This window comes from Hyperoodon ampullatus (genome assembly GCF_949752795.1).
Source record: "Hyperoodon ampullatus genome assembly, chromosome: 18".
Lineage (NCBI taxonomy): Eukaryota > Metazoa > Chordata > Mammalia > Artiodactyla > Ziphiidae > Hyperoodon > Hyperoodon ampullatus.
This window is the reverse complement of record NC_136931.1, coordinates 12,791,859-12,815,257: the sequence shown is the minus strand read 5'-3', so window position 1 is coordinate 12,815,257 and position 23,399 is coordinate 12,791,859. Positions and strand designations below refer to the sequence as shown.

At 60.4% G+C, this 23,399-nt stretch overlaps 1 protein-coding gene across 1 annotated transcript; it reads right to left on the bottom strand.

The window, feature by feature from the left end:
- Window positions 1–403: 403 nt before the first annotated feature.
- BCAR1 (BCAR1 scaffold protein, Cas family member) lies at window positions 404–23,120 on the bottom strand (the record flags this gene model as incomplete). Its single annotated transcript, XM_079722879.1, has 7 exons — window positions 404–1,397; window positions 4,444–4,533; window positions 5,370–6,467; window positions 7,339–7,455; window positions 7,627–7,788; window positions 12,965–13,576; window positions 23,109–23,120. The coding sequence occupies 7 exons, from the start codon at window positions 23,118–23,120 to the stop codon at window positions 885–887; spliced, it is 2,604 nt and encodes an 867-aa protein (XP_079579005.1). The 3' UTR covers window positions 404–884.
- Window positions 23,121–23,399: the final 279 nt, after the last annotated feature.

Sequence of the window (23,399 nt, the reverse complement as noted above, 5' to 3'; positions counted from 1 at the left end):
CCCGCACATCACCCTGCATCTGCCTTCGCCTCGGCCGCCTGCCCAGGGACCACGCTGGATTTTCACCGAACCTCGGCAGCGGCTGCGCCCTTGGCCACTGTGCTCACGCTGAGCCTTTCTGGCCTCAAGCCCTGGATTCTGACGGCTGCTCTTCAGCCTCACTCCAGCTGCCCAGGCTCCCCCCACCTCAGCTCCTGGCCCAGCCCCGCTTCCCCAAGCCGTCGTTTTCTTCTATAGGGACCCACCTTCTCCTCACCCTCCCGAGGCGCTGCCCACAGCCTCACCACAGATCTCCCCAACCCGTGACTCCACCTGTGGCATCCAGAGTGGCAAACACCTGCCCTCCCACTCACAGGTCCTCTTGCCTCTCACACCTCAGGAGAATGCTTTTCATTTTTTAAATTTTATTTAAATGTAGACTATTAGTCAAATGATTGGAAAATCAATAATGAAAAATAGTTTTTTAGGGTTTTCTCCTGGTGCAGAGAGAATACACCACAGCCACGCTTGCCCTGCCAGGGGGACACAGCACCCTCATGGGGCTGGTCAGCCCGAGGGGTCACCTGAGGCCATGTGGGTCAAGCGGTCTGCGAGCCCCCAGCCCGGCCCCGAATGTTGGGCCCCCCCGGGCCCTCAGCACGCTCAGGAAAGACGGCCAGCCACTCCTGGCCTGGGCTCCGGGGCCCAGCTCTGCTCGGGCTCCTTTGAGGAGGCACCGTCCCACATCCTGCCCCGCCATAAATATACACAAATCCCTGTACAGTCTGGGGCACCAGGCCCGGGTGGAGCTGGGGCCACCTGTCCCCATGCCCGCGGCATGGTGGCTCTCTGGGGCCCATCGCCACCCTCCTCCCCTTGCCCTCCGTCCCTCTGGCTGACGGCTCTCAGGCAGCTGCCAGCTGGCCCAGGACCCGGCGGAACTGCTGGGTGCTGTGGCCCAGCTCCTTGACCCTGTCTACCATGTCCTGGGCGGCGGCAGGCGACGGGTACTGGAGGGCAGCGGCCTTGGTGGTGGCCACGATGCCGCGCAGGAGGTCACACAGCAGGTTGCTGTAGTGGGTCACCTGGCTGCGGACGTCGGCCGCCTTAGCCTGCCGTGACAGTGTGTCCCCGATGAATACCAGCTTGTGGGCGCTGAGGATGACAAACTTGCTGTGCGCCACGAAGATTTTGGGGGGCTGGTTGGTGGCCACGGCGGTGAAGAAGGCGTCCACCGCATTGGTGAGCGTGGTCAGGTTCGCCTCGCACTGCTCCAGGTAGAAGAGCAGCAGCTGCCGGTCCGAGGGCCCCAGGCTGCCCGTCCGGCCCGGGACCAGGGGCTGGGCTGGCATCCAGTTGGCCAGGTCGTGGTCTATGGGCCGTGACACCTCCTGCTCCAGCCGTTCAAACTGCTTCAGCTGGGGAAGAGGGAGAACAGAGTGAAAACCACAGCCACAGAGCAAAAGGGACAGAGAGGGGGGCCCTTCCGGAAAGTGACAAAGCTCAGAGTCAGTGGGCAGGGGAACAGGCCAGCTCTGTCCTACTGGCCGAGCACGTATCCCTGCCTGCCTTCTGGTCAGTCTCCAAATAACTTTCCCACCAATCTCAAATAATTCCGTTTATATAACGTTTTTGAAATGACAGAGTGCTAGGAATGGGAACCGTGAGCAGCGGCAGGGGTGAGGGCGTCAGTCTCTTGGTTTGGGTGCTGTTATCTGGTGACTTCAGATGCGGTCACTGGGGGAACCGGGAGAGGCGGACAGAGGACTGCTTGGTACTTTCCGGCAAACTGTCTATGAATCTACAAAGATTTCAAAATGAAAAGTTAAAAGAAATGTTTTTCTCCTTAACATATGCAGTGTAAAAAGATTCAAAGACACCAAGCAGAAAGAGAGTTATCAACTGGAATCCCATGCACCCAGAAATCTGTTAAGTCTCTGGTAAATCGTCTTTTACACATATACACGGACGTGTTTGCAGATGAAATGATGTAACGTCTTCAAAATGATCCGGCCGTGGGGGGGGGGGCGGTCACCAGGCGGGAAAGGGGGCTACATACACTGGATGGGTCGTGCTGAGAATGGCTGGGGCTGGGTGAACGGTACCCGGGGTTCCTTTGCTCCAATGGGTACCTGGGGGACTCTTTTCTTCAATTTTATACATGCATTAAATTTCCCATAATAAGAATTTTAAACAAAAGCAAAAAGGTCATGGTATCTGCAAATTGCAGAAAACAAATATTCACAGCAAAAACCGGTGAATATTCCTCAAAGACGTCTTCCTTTAAACAAGAACATTCCCACTTCCTTTATAATTAGAAAACCGGAAACACACAATATATAAGACTTTACAGCCTACCTTTAGCACCCAACAACGGGTCATTCATTTCCTATCAGTGAGAACGTATAAAGCACGTGGTACAAGTTTCCACCAGCAGCAGCCTTGCCTAGGCGTCAGCGGTGTGGACTGACACGTCCTCACCACAAGCTGGTTCTGACTGGGTCGTTGGGACCAGCCGTGCGTACAGACTCAAGGACTCAGATACTTGTCTAACCAAGGTTTCAGGCTTTACTTTAATGAGCAAACCAGCGTGAAACTGTCCCTTCCTAGCATGTGAAACCCTCTTTCTTTCCCTCGTAGGCTACCTGGTGAACTTGCTTGGCTCTCCTGTCCAGCGTGAGAATACACTCATTTTTCTTGTGTTTTACCTTCAGTGGGTCTTTTTCATTCTTTGACAAATTCTTGGTAGCTACATAATATTCTACTGTACGAATGCTCACACTGTATTCAACCAGTACTCTACTGTGAGGTATCTGGTGGTGGCAGCCAGGGGCTGTTTCCAGATTTTTCACTGATGCAGAAATGGAGCGACAAACGTCCCTGTCAGGGTATTTTATGTTCCTGTGTTTTACTTGTGCTTGATGTCCCTCGCTTAGGAACTCTAGACCTTTAGTTTCTCACTCACATTCCTTTTATTCCAGCTTCTAGTAATTTATCTAAGTGACTGACCAGATATGTGAAGAGATTTAGTCAGTACAGCTTTGTTTACAAAAGTAGCTCTGGGAACAAAGTAAATGTCCACCGACACGGGACTGGTTAAATAAATGCTGCAACAGTCCAGAGGAAGACAAAGAAGATAAAGCACATGCCCATTTCCTAAGTCAGTGGAGATTCCATACATATATCATTATTAACATCTGTACCTTTATTGAACATGTTCTATGTGCCCACCACCTCCTAAGTATTAGATATTGTTTACTCATTTAATTCTCACATCGACCCCAAGACGGATGCAACTACGCTTCCCGCTTGACAGCTGGGGAAACGTGGCTGTGAAAAACGCACACCATGGCCCGGGTCTCAGGGTGAACCTGGTGGGCTCTCTCCTACACCATCCTTCCCCATGCCCAGGGAAGGTGGGGTGAGCAAACTTTCCGGGTGATATTTCTGTCTTTATTTTGTACTAGACTACATTTTACTTTTTAAAATCTTCATAATCAAAATAAAACTCCCTTAAAAAAAGAAAATCCCAGGCTCCCCTGGTGGTGCACTGGTTAAGAATCCACCTGCCAATGCAGGGGACACGGGTTCGAGTCCTGGTCCGGGAAGATCCCATATGTCACGGGGCAAATAAGCCTGTGCGCCACAACTACTGAGCCTGTGCTCTACAGCCCAGGAGCCACAACTACTGAGCCCACGTGCCACAACTACTAAAGCCTGTGAGCCACAACTACTGAGCCCACGTGCCACAACTACTAAAGCCCATGCGCCTAGAGCCCGTGCTCCGCAACGAGAGGCCACCGCAATGAGAAGCCTGCACACCGCAACAAAGAGTAGCTCCTGTTCGCTGCAACTAGAGAAAGCCCACGCGCAGCAACGAAGACCCAACGCAGCCAAAAATAAATAAATAAATAAATAAATAAATAAATTTTTAAAAAAAGTCCCTCTCCGACTCTATGGAAACAAGCCAAAATATGAAGAAAATCCAATGTCCTTAGATAAACACAGTAGTATTATTTACAATAAGAAAAACTGGGTACAATGTAAACATTCAACCATAATAGACATAGGTTGACTTTAAAAACAACTTATGACGAGTATTTAATGCCATGGAAACACCTTGAGATAAAAGCAGATGTAACTGTTCACAAAGTAGCATCTCAAACACAGACAGAGGCCCCTTCCGAGGCAGGAGCAAGACCGGAAACCAGCCCCAGAGCACGGTGACCACCCCTGAGGGTGAGTGGCTTCTTTTCTGTCTTCACACTTTTCTGCGTGTGCTGAGATACCTAACCGTGATTACTCTGATAATAACTTAAACATAAATCCAACGAACACACGGAGACCGTCATGCAGTTGGGTAGGGATGGGCTGAGCAGGGAGGGCCCTGGGAGGCTCAGCTTAGGCGACAGATTCTTAAGGACGCCTGTGCTGGGAGACGCTGGGGAACCTGAGTGTCCTCACCTGCTGCAGCTCCAGCTGGCCCTTCCCCTGCCGCATTATGTTGCCCTTTTCCAGCAACTCCTTCTGGGTCTTCTCAAACTCTTCCTTCCCCTGGAGGGTAGACACAAGGGATGCAGCTGAGCCAGAAGCCTCCAGAGGCCCAGCGGGGTGCAGTGAGACCAGCGGCCACCAGGTGGCGCTGCAGCTGCACCCAGGCTCCCACTGTGGCCTCAGGCCCAGGGTGGGGGCAGCTTCCGGAGGAAGCGGCTCTCCCGGGCCTCCTTCACCTCCTGCCCCCAGGAAGGGGCTAGGCACGCTCCACACGGCCATGTCGATCTTCCCCGCCCCAGCTCCCATGGCAAGAATCACATCCAGGCCCCTCCCCTCGACATACAGGGTCTGCCCACCCATCCCTGACCACTGGGCCTTGGCACCTGCTGGCTCTCAGCCTGGAATGCCACTCACCGGGATGCCCAATCGGCTGGCACCCTGGCCTCTGCTCAGAGGCCCACCCCACCCCACCTAACGATCACCTTGCTTGTTTCCCCCACACCTACTACTGTCTCTGTCTTTGCTTGTACTTCAGAATTCACCTCTCCAAATCCCTAGCCTCTGGCCTGGTCATGAGAGGCCCAGCCCTTGCAGGTGTTCAGGGGCCCTCCCTGGCTGGCACTGCCAGGGACCCCTGATGTCGGGGACACATGGGTCCAAAGGCCTGAGACAGGTTGAGGATGGGCTTCCAGGGACCCATCTGGCCTGGAAGGTCCAAGTGAGGAGGGCACAGGGACTCACCAAGGCCTTGCTGGGGACCACATCTTCCTTTGGCCACAAGAGCCCTCTGTGGGGGGGAATCAGGGTGCCCACAACAGGGTGGCAAAGTCAGAGCCCCGAGAGGACCAGGGGACTTCCCCAGGGGCCCAGGGAACCGGGGCAGAGCGGGCACCCACCTGCAGGTGGACGTAGTCGTAATCCTCCATCCAGCCTCCCTCACTGTTCTCGTACTGCCCATCAGGCGAGTCCTGGGGGGTGAACTTGGGGGGTGAGGGCAGGGGCCGGGACTGGATGCTGCTGGCCTTGTCGGTGGGGTTGGGGTGCAGGGGGCCACCCCCCTCAGGCCCTGGGACAGAGGCCTTGGTCCGTCTGAAGAGCAGCGAGGCGTTGCCATGCAAGAAGGAGGCCAGCTGCTTGACATCCTCGGGCACAGCCCGCGAGCAGGCCACCAGGCGGTCCAGGTCTTCGGGAGTGGCCCCCAGGCCTCCCCGGCTACTGTCAAGGGCCTGACCGTGGGCCACCAGCGTCTGGTACACGTCCTCCATCTTTTGCAGTTGCCGGCTAAGCTTGGCGTGCAGCGTGCGGTCGGAAGTGTAGGCGGCATTGCCCACGGCGCTGCGGGCAAACTCCAGCAGCTCGTGGACGGCCCCGTGGACGGCGGCCACGGCAGCCCGCAGGTCCTGTGCCGGAGGCTCCTGAGTCTCGGAGGTGCTGCGCCAGCCCCCACACCCACCCGCACTGCCTGCCAAGTCCAAGAGGTGGGCCACAGTGGCGCTCACGCCCTGCTGCAGCCGTGCCAGGGCCTCCACGGCCACCTCCAGCTCCAGGGGCTCACGGCCCGGCACCGCCGCCTCCAGGGAGGAGGCTGACTGGCTGCTGCGTGTGCTGCCCGTGCTGGAGGCCGACAGGCGCTTGGCGTCGGCCGGGGCCTCTCGCTCGGCGGGGGGGGGCACTGCGTACACACCGTCGTCGGCCACGCTGCCATTGGCTGCCTCGGGAGGAAGGACCCGCTCGCGGGGCACGTCGTAGAGGGTGCCCGGGCCAGGCCGCCGCAAACCGGGGGGCACGTCGTAGAGGTCAGGAGCCGGGGGCGGCACATCGTACACGTCCTCAGCTGGTGGCGAGTCCGGAGGGGGTGCGGCGAGCACCAGCGGGTGGCGGGTCGGGTCAAAGGGCTTGGCCTTGGCGAAGGCGGGGGGCACGTCATAGGTCTCCTCACGCAGCAGTGGGCCGTTGGGCACGTCTTTGCTCACCGATGGAGGAACATCGTACACCTGGGGGCCAAGAAATGGTCAAGGCTGCCAGCCCATCTGCCCACCCGGGAGCCTACGGGCAGGACCCAGTCACACACACAGACACAGCCCAGCGTGCACATTTGTCATGATTCTTACTCATGCAGGTTACGGTTGAGAGCCCGACTCTGGGGCCAGACCAGAGTTCGAAACCCTGGCTCCACTGCTTACCACCTGTGTGACCTAAGGCAAGTGACTCCACCTCTCTGTGCCTGTCTGCTCACCTATAAGATGGGAAAACTCCCTCACAGGTTTGTTGTGAGGATTACGTGAGCTAATTCACTGCATACCTGCAAACGCTCAGTAAGAGGTCAGCTATCATACCACTACCGCCGCCGCCATCAGCACCACCGTCACCACCATCACCACCCACGTGACCACCAGCATCACCATCACCACCACGTGCGTATTCTCTACTCTGTGGCAGGTACCTGGCTGAGCTATGTGCAGGTTGTATTCAGGGTTCGCCCAGGACAGTCCTGGTTTGTGCCTGATGCCCCCTCATAACTATCTTGTCATTCTCCTTTCACTCTCAGAAGTATCCTGGTTTGGATGGTAAGTCCTGTGGTCACCTTGCTGATATACTGTGTGATCCTCTCAAGAACCTCCTGAAGAAGGCCTTACAAGGGACCCTTTTACAGACGAGGAAGCCGAGTCTCAGAGGGGCTCAGTGTCCACCTCTGTCACAGAGCGAGTGAAGGGCAGAGTCGGGGTTCGGAGGCAGGTCTCTCGATGCCCCCGGCTCTGCAGACCTGAGTCCCCACCCCAGGGCACGCACACACGCTTACACCCAGAACCCCATGCACAGATCGGGCCTCAGCCCGTGAGGGCCCAGCATCCCTTAAATGCTTACCGCATGATGGCTGGACGGCGGCAGGCCCTTCTCCACACTGGGGGGCACATCATACACGTCCAGCGATGGGTCCCGGCCATTGGGACCCTTGACAGCCATGGGGGGCGTGTCATATACCTGAGGGCAGAAAAGGTGCAGTAATACAAGTGCCAGGGCCACCTGAGGGGACAGAAAGAGCAGAAACCCACAGCTCTACCCCAGGACCACCCAGGCTGGGGCCAAGAAAGCCCAGCTCTCCATGCAGGGCCAGGCTGAGGCACCCCCGTGCCCACCGGCCCCGACACCTACCTCCTGGCTGTACTGGCTGGGAAGCAGCCCCCGAACAGGAGGCACGTCGTAGATGTCCTGGGGCCCCGGGGCCAGCAGGTGGCGTGGGATGTCGTACTCGTCCTGCTCAGGCTGGGGGGCCTCGAACACATAGCCTTGCCCCACGCGGGTGGACACCGCCACCTGGGGGCAGACAGCCAACCATCACCACCTGCCCTGGAGAGATTCCACCGCCCCGTGAGGTGAGCAGGACATACGTAAGGGGGTTCCCCAAGGGTGGGCTCAGAGGCAAGGGTGTCCGCATCCCTTCGTATTCCCTGCCCTCTCTCTCTTCAATGAGATGCAGCATGTGGGGAATACAAGGACCCCCACTATTTGTTTAGAGCCGTCTGGTGCTGGCAGGAAACAGAAGTGGTCTCTACAGCTGAATGACCCAGAAGGTTTCAGAGGAGAGAACATGTGGGCTGATGGAGGAGGGGCCACCCTTGACTGCGGTGCCCCTGCTGGATGGCACCTCCAGCTGCACCCTCCTTCGATAGGCCTGCCCAGCAAGGGGTTGTCCCTACCATAGCACCCAGCAGCCACCTTCAGGCTCCAGGACAGATGGAGGTGGCAGTGGTGGGCTGTGCCCTCCTCGGGCTGGACCCAGAGGAGGTGGCCTGCAGGAGATCCTGACAGTCAGGGCCTGGGGGCTCCAAGCTCTGCCCTCCTCGTCCCCCCAGCACTCTTGGGGAGATTCCTGAGAACGGGACCGCCAAGAACCCCCAGCCCCTCAGGGCCAGCTCTCCCGCAAATGGAAGGATGGAAGCTGTTTTGGCAAGTTGTGTGTGGGTGTGAGGGACTGACCAAGACCAGAACCAAGACCTGTATTCCCCACCGCACCACACCCTCGGGGCCACGGGGACCACCCCTCACCTAGCAGGATAAGGCCTTCGTGGGGGGATGTTGGCCCAGAGAGGAGGCCAGCCCCTTCCCTCCCCGGTGCCCCTCCCCTGTCCTGAGGTGCAGGGCGAGAACCAGCACTGCTCGCAGGCAGTATTGGGTGGGCAGCCTCCTTCCCTGTGGGCACCCGGCCCTGTGGGAGGGGTCAGCCCTGTAGGAGGGGCTGGCAGGATCTTCTAACCCAGCTCGGGGCACACCTCCTCCACAAGGCTCCTGGCTCAGCTCTTCTCTGACAAAAAGGCCTTTTGTTCCCTAATCAAATGGGAGGTCTGGGACAGCGGTGACTCAGGCGCTCCCCACACACATCCCCGGGGACAGCAAGGCGGAGGCAGGGCCTGCCCTGGGGCTCACGCCCCCACAACCCTGCATCCCGTGCCTTGCGCAGCCCCCAGGACACCAACAGCCAGCTCTGCAGGCCCATGGGCCCTGGAGGGCACAGGCTGTGTGCACGCACCGGGCACCCCAGGAGCAGCAACGACCCCGCTGAAGTGCAGGCACCATCACTTTCTGATCAGCCCAGGGCTCGGCAGAGTCTCCTGCTGATGCAGCCCGTGGTCGCCTCCCGGGCAGGCCCGCAGAGCTGGCTCCCTGTCAGCTGCTGGGGTGAGCGCCGCCAGGGGGTGTTCCAGGCCCACTGCACACCACCCCCGGCGTGTCTGGGAGTGGTGTTGGCGGCCCTTCCCAGACTCATTTCTCTCCTCAAGCCCCAGACTTGAGTCTCCTCCAGAGCTATTTTTAGACCCTGGAACCTGCCAACAGCAGGGGAGGGGGGTGGTGGCTGGCGGGGGCTGGCGGGACGTGGCAGGTTGGTGGGGCCTTGAGGCGAGGCCTGAGGTGTCTCCAGGCCCTGCCGGCCTCGGAAGGCAGGTGGGGACCCAGCCCAGGACGAGGGGTGTGTGCCGCCCTCTCCACGCCCCAACGCTGGTGAGAGAGGGCAGGGCGCAGGCGGAGGGGCGCTGGGGCCGGACCCCAGGCCTGGGCCGCAGGCAGCTGGCCACTCACGCGGCTGAGTCAGTGACAGTAAGCAGCCATACTGGCCAACAAATGTTTTCTGTTAGAAAAAAAGGCAGGCAGCCACCAGCGGGGGAAAAGCTTGTTATGGAAACCAACTCTCCAGAGAGCCGCTGAGCCCGCTAATCACAGGCCACCCTGCTCCACACCTGGGGCCCCATTAGCAGAACCTGGAGCCCCCTGGGGCTGGGAGACAAAGCCAGAGTCTGGGAGGAGACACAGAGCCCAGCCCAAGACCCACAGGCTCTCTCACACACACATCTCAAGGGCGCAGAAGACAGACACACAGAGGCAGAGAAAACGCACACAATGCCCACTGCCAGAGGCACACCCGGACACACAGACCCAGGCAGGGCAGGCTCATCAGGGCGCCTGCAGGAGTGAGAAGGGAGGCTGAAAGCTCCCAAGACCCCAGGGACGGGGCAGCCGCCTGCTGCCTTCTGCCTGGGCCCCTGACCCCCTCCGGGCCGCCTGGCTGCCTGTCCCCCTTCTGCGAAATGGGCATCTCCCCTCGTGACCCAGGCCGGCTCGCTCTGTCACCGCCCCCCCCCCCCGCCCCCGCTCTGAGAGCCTCGGGTTCCTGCTCTGGAAAACGGAGCACCGCTGGGGGTCCTGGGGGACGGACGCACACGCCTGATGTGGGTCCCCTCCCTCCCAAGCTCCTGTCCTCCCAGAAGGAACAAGGCTGAGCTGAGCTGTATCTCCCCCAGCCTGACCCAGTGCCACAGCTGTTCCCTCAGGCACAGCTGCAGCCCTGACCCAGAGCTCCCCCAAGAGTGACCTCACAAAACACCTCCTCCTCCGGGGGCCCCACGTGCTTCTGCCCTCAGCTCCCTAAAAGCGTGGCCCAGCTCCAAAGGGTGCTGACACCCGGTGTGGCCCTGACCTTCCCCCAGCAGCCACGCGGGCCACCCTGCTCCAGGCTCCAGGAGGCTGACCCCTCCTGGCCACCAGTCTTGTCACTCGCCCTCTGCTTTCCTAGACCCAAGGCCGCACCCACCCACCACACGGTCTTGGCAGGGTTTCCCCTCAGCAGAGCCGACCTCCAGCCCTGGAACCAGGGGCCTCAGTTGCCCAGGCTTCTGAGAGCACAGCCTGAAACGTGGGCACACATGCACGCTCCAAGACGTTTACGGCCTTACTGCCGTTAGAAACCGCCTGGAGCCTGTCCGCAGCAGAAGGGGCGACCCAGCAAAACCGGGGGTGGTCGTCATGGTCACGCTCAGGGACCCAAAATGCTTCTGATATCTGATGTTGGATTTACAACCTCAAAATGCAAAAGTATGTGTGCAAATCTGTGAAAGACGAATAGGGAACACGCTAGACAAAACATGCTGCAATCCCCCAGCGATCCCCTCTTGACTGGGGAAGCTCATCTCCAGGCCTTCTCATACAGTACACATTCCCGTGACAAGCAAGCACACTTTCACGGACCATAAAATAAAAGCAGCCGCAATTGAGACTGCCCAGGCCAGGAGCCACGAGGCTTCTCAGGGGAGGGCAACCAGGTCCCAGCACACAGAGTTTTCCTTCTGGGGCCATCAGCCCGGTCTGGGTCCTCAGGGACACAGGGCCTGGACAACCCCACCAGTGGGCATGTGCAGGGCACTCACCAGCCAGGCGAGCCCAGAAGCAGTCTGAGAGCAAGCCCCTCGTATGGGAGGGAAACAGTACCAATGGCTAAAACGTGGGCTCAAATGCACAGTCCGGAGTAAAGGCCTCACTGCTGCTTCCTGGGCCACAGGGCTTCCACTGCCTGTCCTGGCCTTGGAGCTGCACCAGAACAAGCTTGCCTGGACTCAGGAAAGGAGAGGATGGAAAGGGGAAGGGCATGCCTCCCTGGGGAGTGTGCAGACTGTGCGCTGTGTGTGGGTACGGGTGCAGAGGGATGGCCTATGGCCTGTCCCAAGGCTTACCACCAGTCACTCCTCCTCCCCCAAAGCCATCTTGGGAGCAGCCCAGTCTGGGCTACCCCAATCCAGCATGGCTCACTTCTGCCACTGGCCTGTCTCTGGCCAGGCGGTTCAAGGAGCAGGTAGGGAAGTGGAGCCAGTGACCCAGAGTCCTCTGGCGGCCAGTGTCCACGGAGTCCCACCCTGAGCCAGCCGATGACCTGTGTCCAGGTCTCCCGCTCCAAGCTCTGCCTGTGGCGGGGCAGGGCAACACTGCATGCTAAACCGCTGCCCAGCTGGCATCTGAGCCTTGGGCCGGCTCTGAGGAGAGGCTCAGTGCCACGCGGTGAGTGTCCTCAGACACTCTCCAGTCCTGCCTCCTTCCTACTCTTTCCTAGGCAGACAGCCCTGGGTGTGAGGGCACATACGCAGGTCTGTGCGGAGCTGAGGTGCTGGGCTCAGAGCCTTGCCCCCCGCCCAGCCTCCCACTGGCAACAGCCCACAAGGGACTTGAACAAGAGCCCCTTTCACGGCGACCCTACAATCCCGCAGGCAGTGTCCTCCCCGTGGTCTAGGAGTCACGAGCAGGGCACCCTGCAGGCGCCCACAACCCACCAACACGGCCCAGGAGAGGATTGGGTTGGGTGTGTCTGGATCTAGATGAGCTGCACCCACAGGGGGACCGTGGGAGCCCCTGGGCACGTGTTGGCTGGCCCCTCCCCTTTGTCCCTTCCTCCCTTCTCTGCCGGCTGGAACTCACGCGGCCACCGTCCTGGCCCGCGAGCCCCGTGACGAGGTGGCAGAGCAACAAGACTGAGGACCTGCCCTCCACCACCGGCGCTCCAGGAGGAGCCACAGGCTCCGACAGTCTCGGAGGTGTCACCAGTGCCACACCACTCACCCCCAGCCGTGCTACGTGAGAAAGAAACAACTCTGTCATCCAGTCCATCCTTCTGGGTTTCCGGCCACTCTGGCCCAACTGCGGCCCTGTGCTCCATACTCCATTTCTCCCCTTCAAGTGCCTCCCAGCTCCCCTTTCCTGGGCTCCCTGCACCCTCCCCTCTGGGCAGAATGGCTTCACCAGGACGTGGTTGGGCAGGTCACTCCTACCCAACACCCTCCGCCCTCAGGAAGGTTCCAGGCCCCTGGGGGTCCGTTCCCAGCTGCTGCTGCTCATGCCTCCTTGGTCAGGCCCCACCTTCCACAACAGTCTTTGACAGGCTGTGTCCTCTGCTGCCGACACCCTTCCACTGGGGCTTGTCAGCTAAAGGCCACCTCATGGTCCACGGCCAGCTCGATGTCTCCTCTCGGGCTGCTCACACCCACGTCAGCAGACATATAAACATATTCCCCAGACACTCACCTCCCACCTCGACCCCAGACCAAGTGCAGAGCCGCTGCTGGAGTCCCAGAGGTCCCAAGCAAGGGTGCCTGGCTGGGCCCTGCTGCATCCCAAAACTGGGCCCGGCCGAAACCCACCAGGAGGGCTGCCTGGCCACCCAGGGAGGCCTTACCTTGGCTGGTGGCTTCGTCCCCTCCCAGCTCCGTGCATCCATGGATGGGGGGACCTGGTAGATGTCGTGTCCTATCCCAGCGGAAGGCGGCACCTGGTAGATGTCCTGGGCAGGGCTGCCAGGCCCCGGGGGCACCTGGTAAAGGTCTGGGGCTGGGCTGGGAAACGGGTGATGGGGCATCTGCTTGGAGAACGTGGCTGTCTGCTTGGCCGGGGGAGACTGGAACTGGGGGCTGGGCCCAGGGGCTTGGTAGAGGCCTTGCTGAGTCTTGCTGGGGGTGGGCACCAGGTAGACACTGTCCGGCTGCGGCTGGTACGTGGCAGGCAGCATGGGTGTGTACTGGGCTGCCGGGGGGTGGAGGCTGGGTTGAGGCAGGGCCGAGCTGGCGGGCGGGCCGGGGCCGGGCCCCACGGGCTTCTTGTCATGCATGCCCACCAGGATCTTGAGGCGGTTCCCGGGCACGATGCCTTGGCGCCCGTGCAGCGAGCAGAGCCACCAGCCATCTAGGCCCTGCGTGTCCCGCTCCAGCACCGTCATGATGTCGCCCTTGCGGAAGGAGAGCTCATCTGGGGACTCGGCCACATTGTCGTAGAGGGCTTTGGCCAGCACGTTCTGGGGGAAGAGGACACAGGTGGGCGTGAGGGCAGGAGGACGTGCGCTGGGGGCTCGGCGTCCCGCCCAGCTCCCACCCCCTCCAGGACTGGGGAGGCACCTGGTCTTGGCACCGAGAAAGGAACTAAGTAGGGTTTGGCGAGATCCCCGCGCCTCTGCCCCCGCTGCCCCTGGCGAAAAGGCCCAGCTGATCCCGGCAGTTTTTCAAATGAGCCTGGATAGTGTCTCAAAATCCTCCTGACCACAGCCATCACCTGCCCTCCAGGATGGCACTCAAGATACTCTGAAAAATACTCCCGGAGTTACACTATAAGCTGGACCTAACGCTGGGGAAGGCAGCGATCGTGACAATAATGGCCACCACGTCCTGGGGAGAAAACAGGATGCACACCCTCCCCGCTTCAACTCAACTCCCTGCTGCCCCGCCAGTGCAATCAGCCAGGAGGAAAAGACCAGAGAGTGGGGAGGGGACACACAGGGACAGAACAGTCATCATCTGCAGACCATATGTCATCTACGTACAGATTCCAACAAACGAGAAGGATCAACAGTGCTGAGGAGGGAACCTCACAGAAAAGACGTCAGCAGATAACAGAAACTACAAGTTATCCAGGAGTAAAGACTCCAGTGGAGAAAATGTAACAATTGGGCCAAGCTTACTTAATAAGTTACAACTGCAATAAAAATGCCAGCCGAACTTTTTTTTTTTTTTTGGAGGAATTCAATCAAAGGAAAGAAATCCTTCTAGAATTAAGCAGAGGAATAGAGGTCCACAGATAAGCAGGTCAATTCTGAAAATGAAATGCAAAAAGGCACTTCCTTCCTGCCGTGAGGACAGGCCACAACTGCAATCCCTAAGCGGGACAGGGAGCAGCGGCTGGGAACCACGCAGCGATGAGGAGGGCAGGGCTGTAACCGAGATGCTACCAGGAAAACTCACTCACCAGAGGAAGAAGAGTCAATTTGGACACTTTGCCTCATATTATAAACAAAGGGCAATCAAACACTTAAATGTGAAAGTTATAACCTTAGAGCTGGTAAAAGAATTGTGGGAGAATATCTCTGTGACCTTGAGGTGGAAAAAAATTATGAACAAAACCCTAGAAAAAAAGACCACTAAAAGCATAAGGTAACATAAGGTAACAACAACAGAAACAAAGAGATGGATTCAACCTCATCAAAGTGAACGGTTTCAGTTGGGTGGGGGAACAACAGAAAGCTGACAGGGTGACAGGCCACCAAATGACAAGAGTCACTGATCTAGAATCTGGAGGCTCTCCTACAAACAAGCAAGGAAAAGACAAGAACACCAACAGAAAACCAATAAAATATGAAGAGTTTTCTGAAGGGGAAACCAGAATGGCCAAGATGGCCACAAAGGAAGTTCAGGGATCCAGCCAGCAAAGCGGGACAGACCTGCGGCTCTGCTCTGTGCTCCAGCAGGTGCCCAGGTGTCTGGTGAGGAACACCAGCCACACCCTCCCGAGTTAGAGGAACAAACAGGAGACCTACAGCCCAGAGCACTTTACGTAAATGTTACGAATACCTACAAAAGAACTCGTATTTTTCACAGACACTCTTCCAAGGACAGATTCCAGACACATTACATTTGCATGGGTGCTTGTGGAAGAGGGACGGGAATGACACAGGCACCAGGAATAAATGGGGAGAATAAAGCAAAACAAGGAAGCAGTCCCATACAGACTGAGGACGGCCACAGAAGGACAGCATCCCACGCCCAGCCCCGCTCTTTACGCCTGTAATTCTCCTGTTAATTCTCACAGGCACCCAGAACTGCTGCTATGGGCTCCGTGAGTCGGCAAACCCTCCTGGAGCCGGGACACACGCTCCGTGCAGAGGCCCAGTAGCCCAGCAGCCTGTGCAGGCCTTGGCGAGGCTGTGGGGACAGACAGGAGGACCCCAGCATTGGCAGGCACTGTGCTGGCAGGCCCAGAACCTCACCAGGGACAGAGAACCGGGTGGAGAGGCCCCACATTTTCAGTCCTTGGCCTCTGCTGCTTGCGCGGGTGAGGGCTCAGGCTGAGCCCAGAGATAGCACAGGGGGGCCCCGGCCAGAGGGCCAAGGTCAGTCCAGCAGAGGGCAGGACCGAAGCAGGCGCCTGGGTGGGAAGGCCAGGCCTGTGGAGAGGACAGTGCCAGGCCAGCTGGGCACCGGCCCCACCAGCCAGGCCCCAGCTCTGGTCGCCCTCCTCTGAGTCTCCTGAGGACTGAAGATGCAGAGCCTGGTCTAGATCTGACTTGGAGACGGGACCTGGGTTCGGACCACCCTTCCCCACGTGGGCCTGGGTCTCATCCCCTGGATTCCAACTGGGGGCAGAGAGAAGTCGGGGTGAGGGAGGCCTCACCCAAGTTTAGGAGGGCCCACCTCCACACCAGCATCAGGGGCCAGAAGGAGCTCCTCTGAGCTCCGTCTCCCCTGCCCGTCACAGTGAGGATTAGGGAAGAGGACGGAACACCATCAAGGGGGACGGCAGCCCGGGGGGAAGCCGGGGCAGGCAGTGCGTGCTCCAGGCCCAGGACTGCACACTCAGACTCGGGGGAGCACTGGCGGGAAGCCCACTCCTCCAGAGCAGCTCAGAAGGAGCCAGAGGCCAGAAAGCTGGGAGCCAAGAGGGACAAGGCCCAGGGGAGAAGCCAGCCCAGGCAGGCAGCGCAGAGAGCAGAGCGAGCGAATTCACCCTGCACCAAGGTGAGCGCCAAGGCAAGGGCCCGCGGAACCACTGCACTGTCCACACCACAGTCAGGACGGTTATCAATGCACCGAGGCATCAACGAGTCCTCAGTAAAATGTCACTTGAACTTAAAAACTGGGGAGAGGGTAATGTTTGAGACAATGGGGGATGCTTTTTCTTCCTGCTTTTCAGACATTTTCAATTTGTATTTAATGAGCATTTCTTGGTTTGGGGGTTGAAAAAATATACACCCTGAAAAAGAAAACAGTGGACTACCTCCTAGGCTCCAAGGCAGGATGGGAGGGACAAGGCTGAAGCAGGTCAGAGGCCAAAGCCCCAAGAGGAGCCGATGGGGCGGGGGCTGCCCTGCTGCCCAATGGACTCATGGGTCCCATCCCCAGGCTGCCTGCAGGAAAAGCAAGTTTCCCAAATATGGTCTGCAGCCTGCTCAGGGAATCACACCCCGTCAGGGGGGCGGGACACCCAACCCACCCTCCCCCAGTGACCCCAGAACACAGAGCCAGCCCTCTGGGTCCCCTCAGCCCCTGCCCTGGTGACCACAGGAAGTGCCAGCAGAGTGAGTCACAGGAAAATTCCCCTCCGGCCCAGTCAAAGGGGGCAGGGTGCAGAGAGGGGAATGCCCCTCAGAGGCCCCTCACCTCTTAGAGGAGGGCAGCCCAGGGAAGGCTGGCAGGGGGGCTTCGGCCAGGAGGCTGGAGAGCTCTGCCAAGGTCAAGGTCCAGCGGGAGGGGGAAGGGGGTGGAGGGAGGGTCCCCTGGGCCCAGGAGAGCTGCCCAGGGAGCTACCGGGGCCTCCCGCGCCCAGGGTGGCCAGCTCTCACCTCCTGGGTATGAGCTTGATGAGCAGTCAAGGCCAATTCCGACTGCAACTGTGTAGTCCTGGGCGGCCGGAGCCAGGCTGGGAAGCACCTCTCAGGGTGGGCACGTGGCACCAGGCGCCTGGCACCAGGAGCTCCTCTGCCTGCGTCAGCTGGTGCCCCCTCCCCCCGCCGAGCCCCAGAGGCAGGCTCTCCGCAGTCCTGGGCACTGCTGGCGCCGCAGCGCTCCAGCCGGCCGAGCACCCGCCCCTTTGGGCCCCTAAGCCTCTCCAGCTGCTCCTGACACACTCCCCGCTCCAGTGCTGAGCAGCAGCTAAGGCCAGACCTGGGCCTGGCTCTCCCTCCCACTGCTGGGGACCTTGGGCGAGTCCCTTAGCCTCTCTGAGCGCCAAGATCCCTTGTGTTAAGGTGACAATCCTGGTTTCATAGGGAAGTTCTTTTGTTTAATAAAAGATTCACCTGGCATCTGCCCTCTGCCAGGTGCTGGGCCAGGCCCTGCAAGACTTGCAGCAAGCCTAGGTCGACCAGGCCCTTGTCTGCACGGGGTTGCATCCCAGCAGGGCAGGCAGACACAAAACGATTTGCCAGGACAGGGGGAAATGTGGCATGTGCAACAGGGCCACTACACATAGGATGGTCAGAGGTGGCCTCCCCCAAGGAGGACATTTCAGGAGACTCATGAAGAATGAAAACGAGGCGACCATGAAACCAGCTAGGCAAGGGCCTGTGGGCAGAGGGCAGGCATGAGCCAAGACACTGAAATAGGGAAAGGCTGGAGGGAGACAGGATGGTGGCCCTGGACTGGCAGGCAGGCTGGGGCCAGTCACACTGCAGGATGCCTTGGGAGGCTGCAGGGAGAGCTCAGTCAGTGCCATCCAAATGGTGGCCTCCCATGGCAGAATAAGGCAAAACCCACACCACCTGAGCATTCCTGCTCTGGACATGCTCCCCAGGACCCAGTGTCTTGTCCCAGCTTGGAAGGGGGGCGGCCAGTCTACCCAGAACCTGGCTTTCCAGGCTTCCTCACTGTTGGGCCAATCAAGTGCTTCCCCCAAGCTCACAAGAGGACACAGCTGTGACCTCTGGGAGGGGCACACCACCAGGGCACCATCGCAGTCCAGGCCAATTCTGCCAAACATCTGGGTCCAAGGCACCACGGAGACTGCTGCTGACTCGCCCGAGTCTCTGGCCACCTCACCCGCGACCCTAGGAAACCTCTTGCTGTATCCTACACTCCTCCTTCAGGACGGGACTTGGGTGTCACACACACACACACACATCCCGCCCAGGAAAGCTCCCACGTCCCTCCCCGGGCACCCACACCTCACTGCCCCCACCTCGAAGTGCTGATCAACACCTCTTGTTACTGCCCACTTCGTGCCCCCAACCCGGGCGCCCAGAATGGGAGGGGCCTGTCTGCTTCAGCGTGGAACGCCCCTCCACCGCACACGCACGCCAGGCCTGGCCCAGAGCAGGGCTGAGCGTGGGGCTGCTGGATGGATGGGTTCAGGCAAAAGCCCCCCTTGCGGAAGGTGGTGCCCTGCCCTCCCTGGGAGCCGCGCGGCCACGCCTGAGAAAGCCAGGAAGGCCCTTTGGGGCTCACTCACCCCAGAGGAAGGGGACAGAGGAGAGCCCCCTGCCCGATGCCAACACCCCCCAGGCAGCGGCCTGCCAGTCAGGCCCGCCCAGAACAACACCCTGGTTGTTGCACATGGGAGCTGAGAGGGCTGCCCCACCGGCCCTGCCTGGTCTGAGAATGGCCCTCATTGTGTGCGCCAGACTCACCCGGGCCCTCAGACACGGAGCAGCTGGGCCTTGGCCGCCAACGGGCACGTGTCAGCGGCCATCTGACGGGTTTTCCCTCGGCCTGCTGCCCCGGAGAGCCCTGGATGTGCTCTGGGTGTCCCCAAACCCTGACTCTGAGGGACGGTGCTACCTGGTGGTGGGGAGACCGACAGGTTCACAACGACGACGATAATGCCGGCAGGCAGCGAGAGGCCGGGCTCTCTTCTGGGCCTCAATTATCTCTTTCAACCCTGTGAGACACTGTGATTGCCTCCACCTACGGATGGAGAGGCTGAGGAGCACGACAGTCACTTGACTCGCCAGGGTCACGGTCAGGAAGTGGCAGAGGCAGATCTGCTGTCTGACAAAGTGCCGCTGGGTGGCTCCCGGGGTACTGCTTAGGTCCATGGAAGCCAGGAGTGGAAATTTCACAGGGCTTTTCCATCCCTCCCCGTCCCCCACCCCGACACACACCCCAGCCCCAGGCACAGAGCCCCACACACAGCAGTCACTAGGGAAACTCTAGTTCTCTTCATACAAAGAACCATCTCAAACCTGGGCCAAGTTTATTTCTGGGGTATTCTGGTTGCTTGTCCCAAGGAGCCCCCGTGGCCACTGGATACAGGCCCAACGGACGTGTGCCCAAGTGGCAGTCTACACCCACAACCGCTGCTCACTTGTGCCCTGGGAACCCCGCCGGAGGGGCAGCGGCCACGGGCCCACTGGCCAGGGTCCTGACCGTCCTCTGCTCCGCCTCCCGGCTGCGATGGGGCTGGGAGGGCAGTGCCTCCTCCCTTCCCAGACGGCCCCACACCCTCATCCTGGGCGGAACTCCGCAACAGTCGGCCTTGGCATCACCCTCCCCTTAATTCTCCCAGGACAACTGAGTGACCAGGGTCTGGGCTCAAGTCCTCAGTGCTCAGCGTGACAAGCGTGGATGAGCCTCCCATTCCAGAGCCACTCCAAGGGGACAAGGGGAGCATGGCTCCTTCCCTGCCTGCTTTGGCAGTGCCTGAGGCTCAGAGGACAGAGCAGGGGCCGTGTGTGCGTCCTCAGCCCCATGCCTGACCCTCAGCACCCAGAGGACAGGTCTACAGAACAAAGGACTAAAAACCCACCTGTGGGTGGCCACCGCCAGCAGCTCCCTCAGACAATCAGGAGCCCCGAGCTGGCCTTGCTACAGTGGCAAGAGCAGATGTCTTTGTGCCCAGCTCTTGGGCCGAAGCAGGCCCCTGGCCCCACTCCTGCCAGGGCATCCCAGGCACTGTCCCTGTGAGGCTGGGCAGAGGACGAGGGGTGGCATGGGGAGCGCCCTCCTACTGCAGGACATGGCATCTGCAGCCCCCAACACAACTCGGATGGTGGGAACAGGTGGGCCTGGGGCCAGGGCACCAAGGAGCCCATGTGGGTGGCACGAGAGCGGAGCCCTCCACCCTCCAGCCCACCCCAACTTCTGACACCTTGGGAGTGGTCCTCGACCCCTTAGAACCCTCACCACTGCCACCCAGCCCAGGGAACCGGCCCAGGCTGACAGACCCCAGACATGTTTGAGTAGACTGGCTTGTTCAGTCTTGGGATTTGGTCTCTCAGCAAAGGGCCCAGCGTGAGGTTGACCTTCACTTCAGGGACAGCACCAGGCCCTGGTAACCCCCCGTGGCCAGCCCCAGATATGCCACTGGAGGGGCAGAGGCAGAAGCCCAGGTGGGACAGCAGGGACTTCACTCCTTATGAGGCCTCAGTTTCCCCACCTGGACGTCTGAAGCCTCCTCAGCTCCGCCCCTCTCCAGCCCTAAGTGGTAACTTTCAGCAGCCCTTAGAGCAGCACCATCTGCTTCTGCAGGGATGGAGGAGGACACACTGGCACAAAAAGCAGGGTTCTCCAGCTCAAAAAAAAGTACCAAGCCCCTGACTTCAGGATGCGCAATGGAAATAGGGGACTGAGACGGGCCCTGCCCGTCCACCCTCTGAGCTCCTTCCCCGGCAGGCTGGTCCCCTGCCCCACTCCTCACGCAGAGGTGGGAGGAAGTGAGCACAACAAGGAGGAGATGGAGTCAGGGCCTCTCCCCAGGGCTAGAGGGCCCAGCCTGCCCCTGGAGGGAGGCCACTCTGTAGCCCCTTATTTGGGGGCCTTAAGGATCCAGAGGAGGAGGAATTTGGCCAGTGTCTCTGCTGGAGAACGACCCTGTCCCGCCCTACCCCGCACCCTGCCCTCCAAGCATGACTAACACTGCTCCTCCCCCTTCCACCTGCTGGCTGGTTCTGGCTGCCCCAACTGGCTGTGGGCTCCTGGGGGATGGTGGAGGGAGTTCTCCAGGCCTGAGAGACAAAGGGTGGTGGGATCTCCTAAAAGAATAATGGAGGCCAGAAGGGGGTTACTAAGGCACAGCTCTGGAGCCGGAGAGACCCCACCAAGTTGGCAGCCCCAGTAGAGCATGGCAGCACCCCAAGGGCCAGAGCACCCCCAATCCCAGAGCAGGGGGAGCACATGGCTAGAGCATGGGGCCATACCAGGAGACTATGTTCTGGATACGGTTCTGTGAAGACAAGTAACTGCCCCTCGCTGTGCCTCAGTCTCCCCATTGGCACCATCTGTATGACTCGCGGGGAGAGCAGGTGTCTTAGGGGCCCTTCCTGATTAGGAAGGATTCCCTAGTGGCACTGCCCTTACTTCAATCCCTTGCCCAAGCCTGGGGAGATGATGCCAGCCCACAACGCTAACGCCTCTGTTCAGCACAAGCGTAAAAGTCACCGGGAGCTGAGGGTGACTGCCTTGGCAGAAGCTGGGGCTGCCCTGCCCTGCCTCCACCCGGCACCTACAGGACTCCTTCCCTGCCCACGGCAAGCGGGTAGTGGGTGCTGGTGCCAGGAGAGCTTGCCGGCAGGTCCTCCCAGACCTCCCTTCCTGCCAGTCTCCACCTGCACCTGGGCCCTTTCCTGCTTTTCTAAGCCTGTTAGCCCTGCCATCCCTCCACTCCCACCATCAGCTCTCCACCCTGGAAAGGAAAGAGTTATGGGTGGGGGGCGTGTCCCCCAGCCCATGGGGGATGAGGAACATCTCCCGGCCTGGCTGAAATCTGCACAGCAAACCCAGAGAGTACCTCCCAGCTTAGACTCTTCCTCACGCTAAGAGTGCCGAGGAAATAAACTCCCTGTTCTCAAGACCAGTTAGGGAGCCACTGCTCCTACTGAGGGATGGGAGACCCCAACATCTCCCCAGACTCTAACCCCCTCACACCCCCTGACCACGCCCGGCCCTCAGCAAATCTCAGCTTCTCCGAATCTTTCAACACCGCCCTGGGCTCTGCAGCAGCAATGAGGGGCTGGGCGCCCGGGCTGCGGCCACCCGGGCAGCGGCCCCGCCCCTCTCCAGCTCCCACGCTCTACCCACGGAGGCTAGGACCCCGGGATCGCGGCGTGGCCCTGGACTCCCCTGCCAAGACCCGGCTCCTAAAACCGTTTTTGCAACCACGGTAGGTAATAACCGAGAAGCTCCCGCCCTGGGTCCCGGAATCCAGCGCGGGCGGGCCAGGGGTTAATTATTAACTTCTCCGTGGACACCCGCGCTTGCTCACCCAGCCCTCAACCCCTAACCTGGGGGCATGGGCAGCCCTCACTCCAAAACACACGGACCGCCACCCTGCTTCCTGGAACTTCACGCCCCTGGAAGTTCACGGTCCAAGAGACCTCGGACCGCTCCTCGTAGCGATGCAAAGTGAGGCTCGGAGACAGGGCTCACAGGCCCAAGGTCACCCAGCAGGCAGCGGCCGGCAGGGGGAGAGCGGGCCTCCAGCCAGCAACTTTCCCGGATCCAGGAACTCTCCTACCGGCCCGCGGCCCCCGAGTCCGGTCCTTCCAGCCGCCCCCGGGGCGCGCAGGGTCTGGGATCCTCCGCAGTCCTGGCCTCCGGGAGCCCCGGCCAGGGCAGAAGGGGGATTTTCCAGGACCTCGGACCCCGGCCCGGTCACGCCCCCGCGGAGGCTCCAGCGGCCCGTAGTTCCCAGGACCCGCAGGTCCGGCAGGAAATGCCACTCACTTAACTCTTTCCCGCCTGGGACCGCCCCGGGCGCGGGTAGAGCTGGGTCGCCTCCAAGCCGGTACGCGGACCTCGGCCCACGCTCCCTGGCGCGCGGACCCCGCCCCGGCCACCGCGAGTGGACCCCGCCCCGGCCACCGCGAGTGGACTCCGGGCCGCAGTGGCCGCGCTGACCGCACTCACCAGGTAGTTCATCGTGTCGGGTCGGCCTGGGGCCCCGGCTCCCCGCAGGGCGCACAGCGAACTGCCCGCGCCGCGCGCTCTCGGATTCCCGAGAGCCCCGAAGCCGCCCGGGTCCTGGTCCGACCGACTCAGCCACCTCGCCGGCCACTGCCGCCGCCGCCACCGCCGTCCCCGTACACAGCCGGTCCCATCTCGCCCCGCCCGCCACCGCCGCCGAGGCCGGCGGGCCCAGCCCGGCTCCCGGCATGCCCGGCCGCGCGCGCCCATTGGCCGCTCGGGCTCCCCATGCAA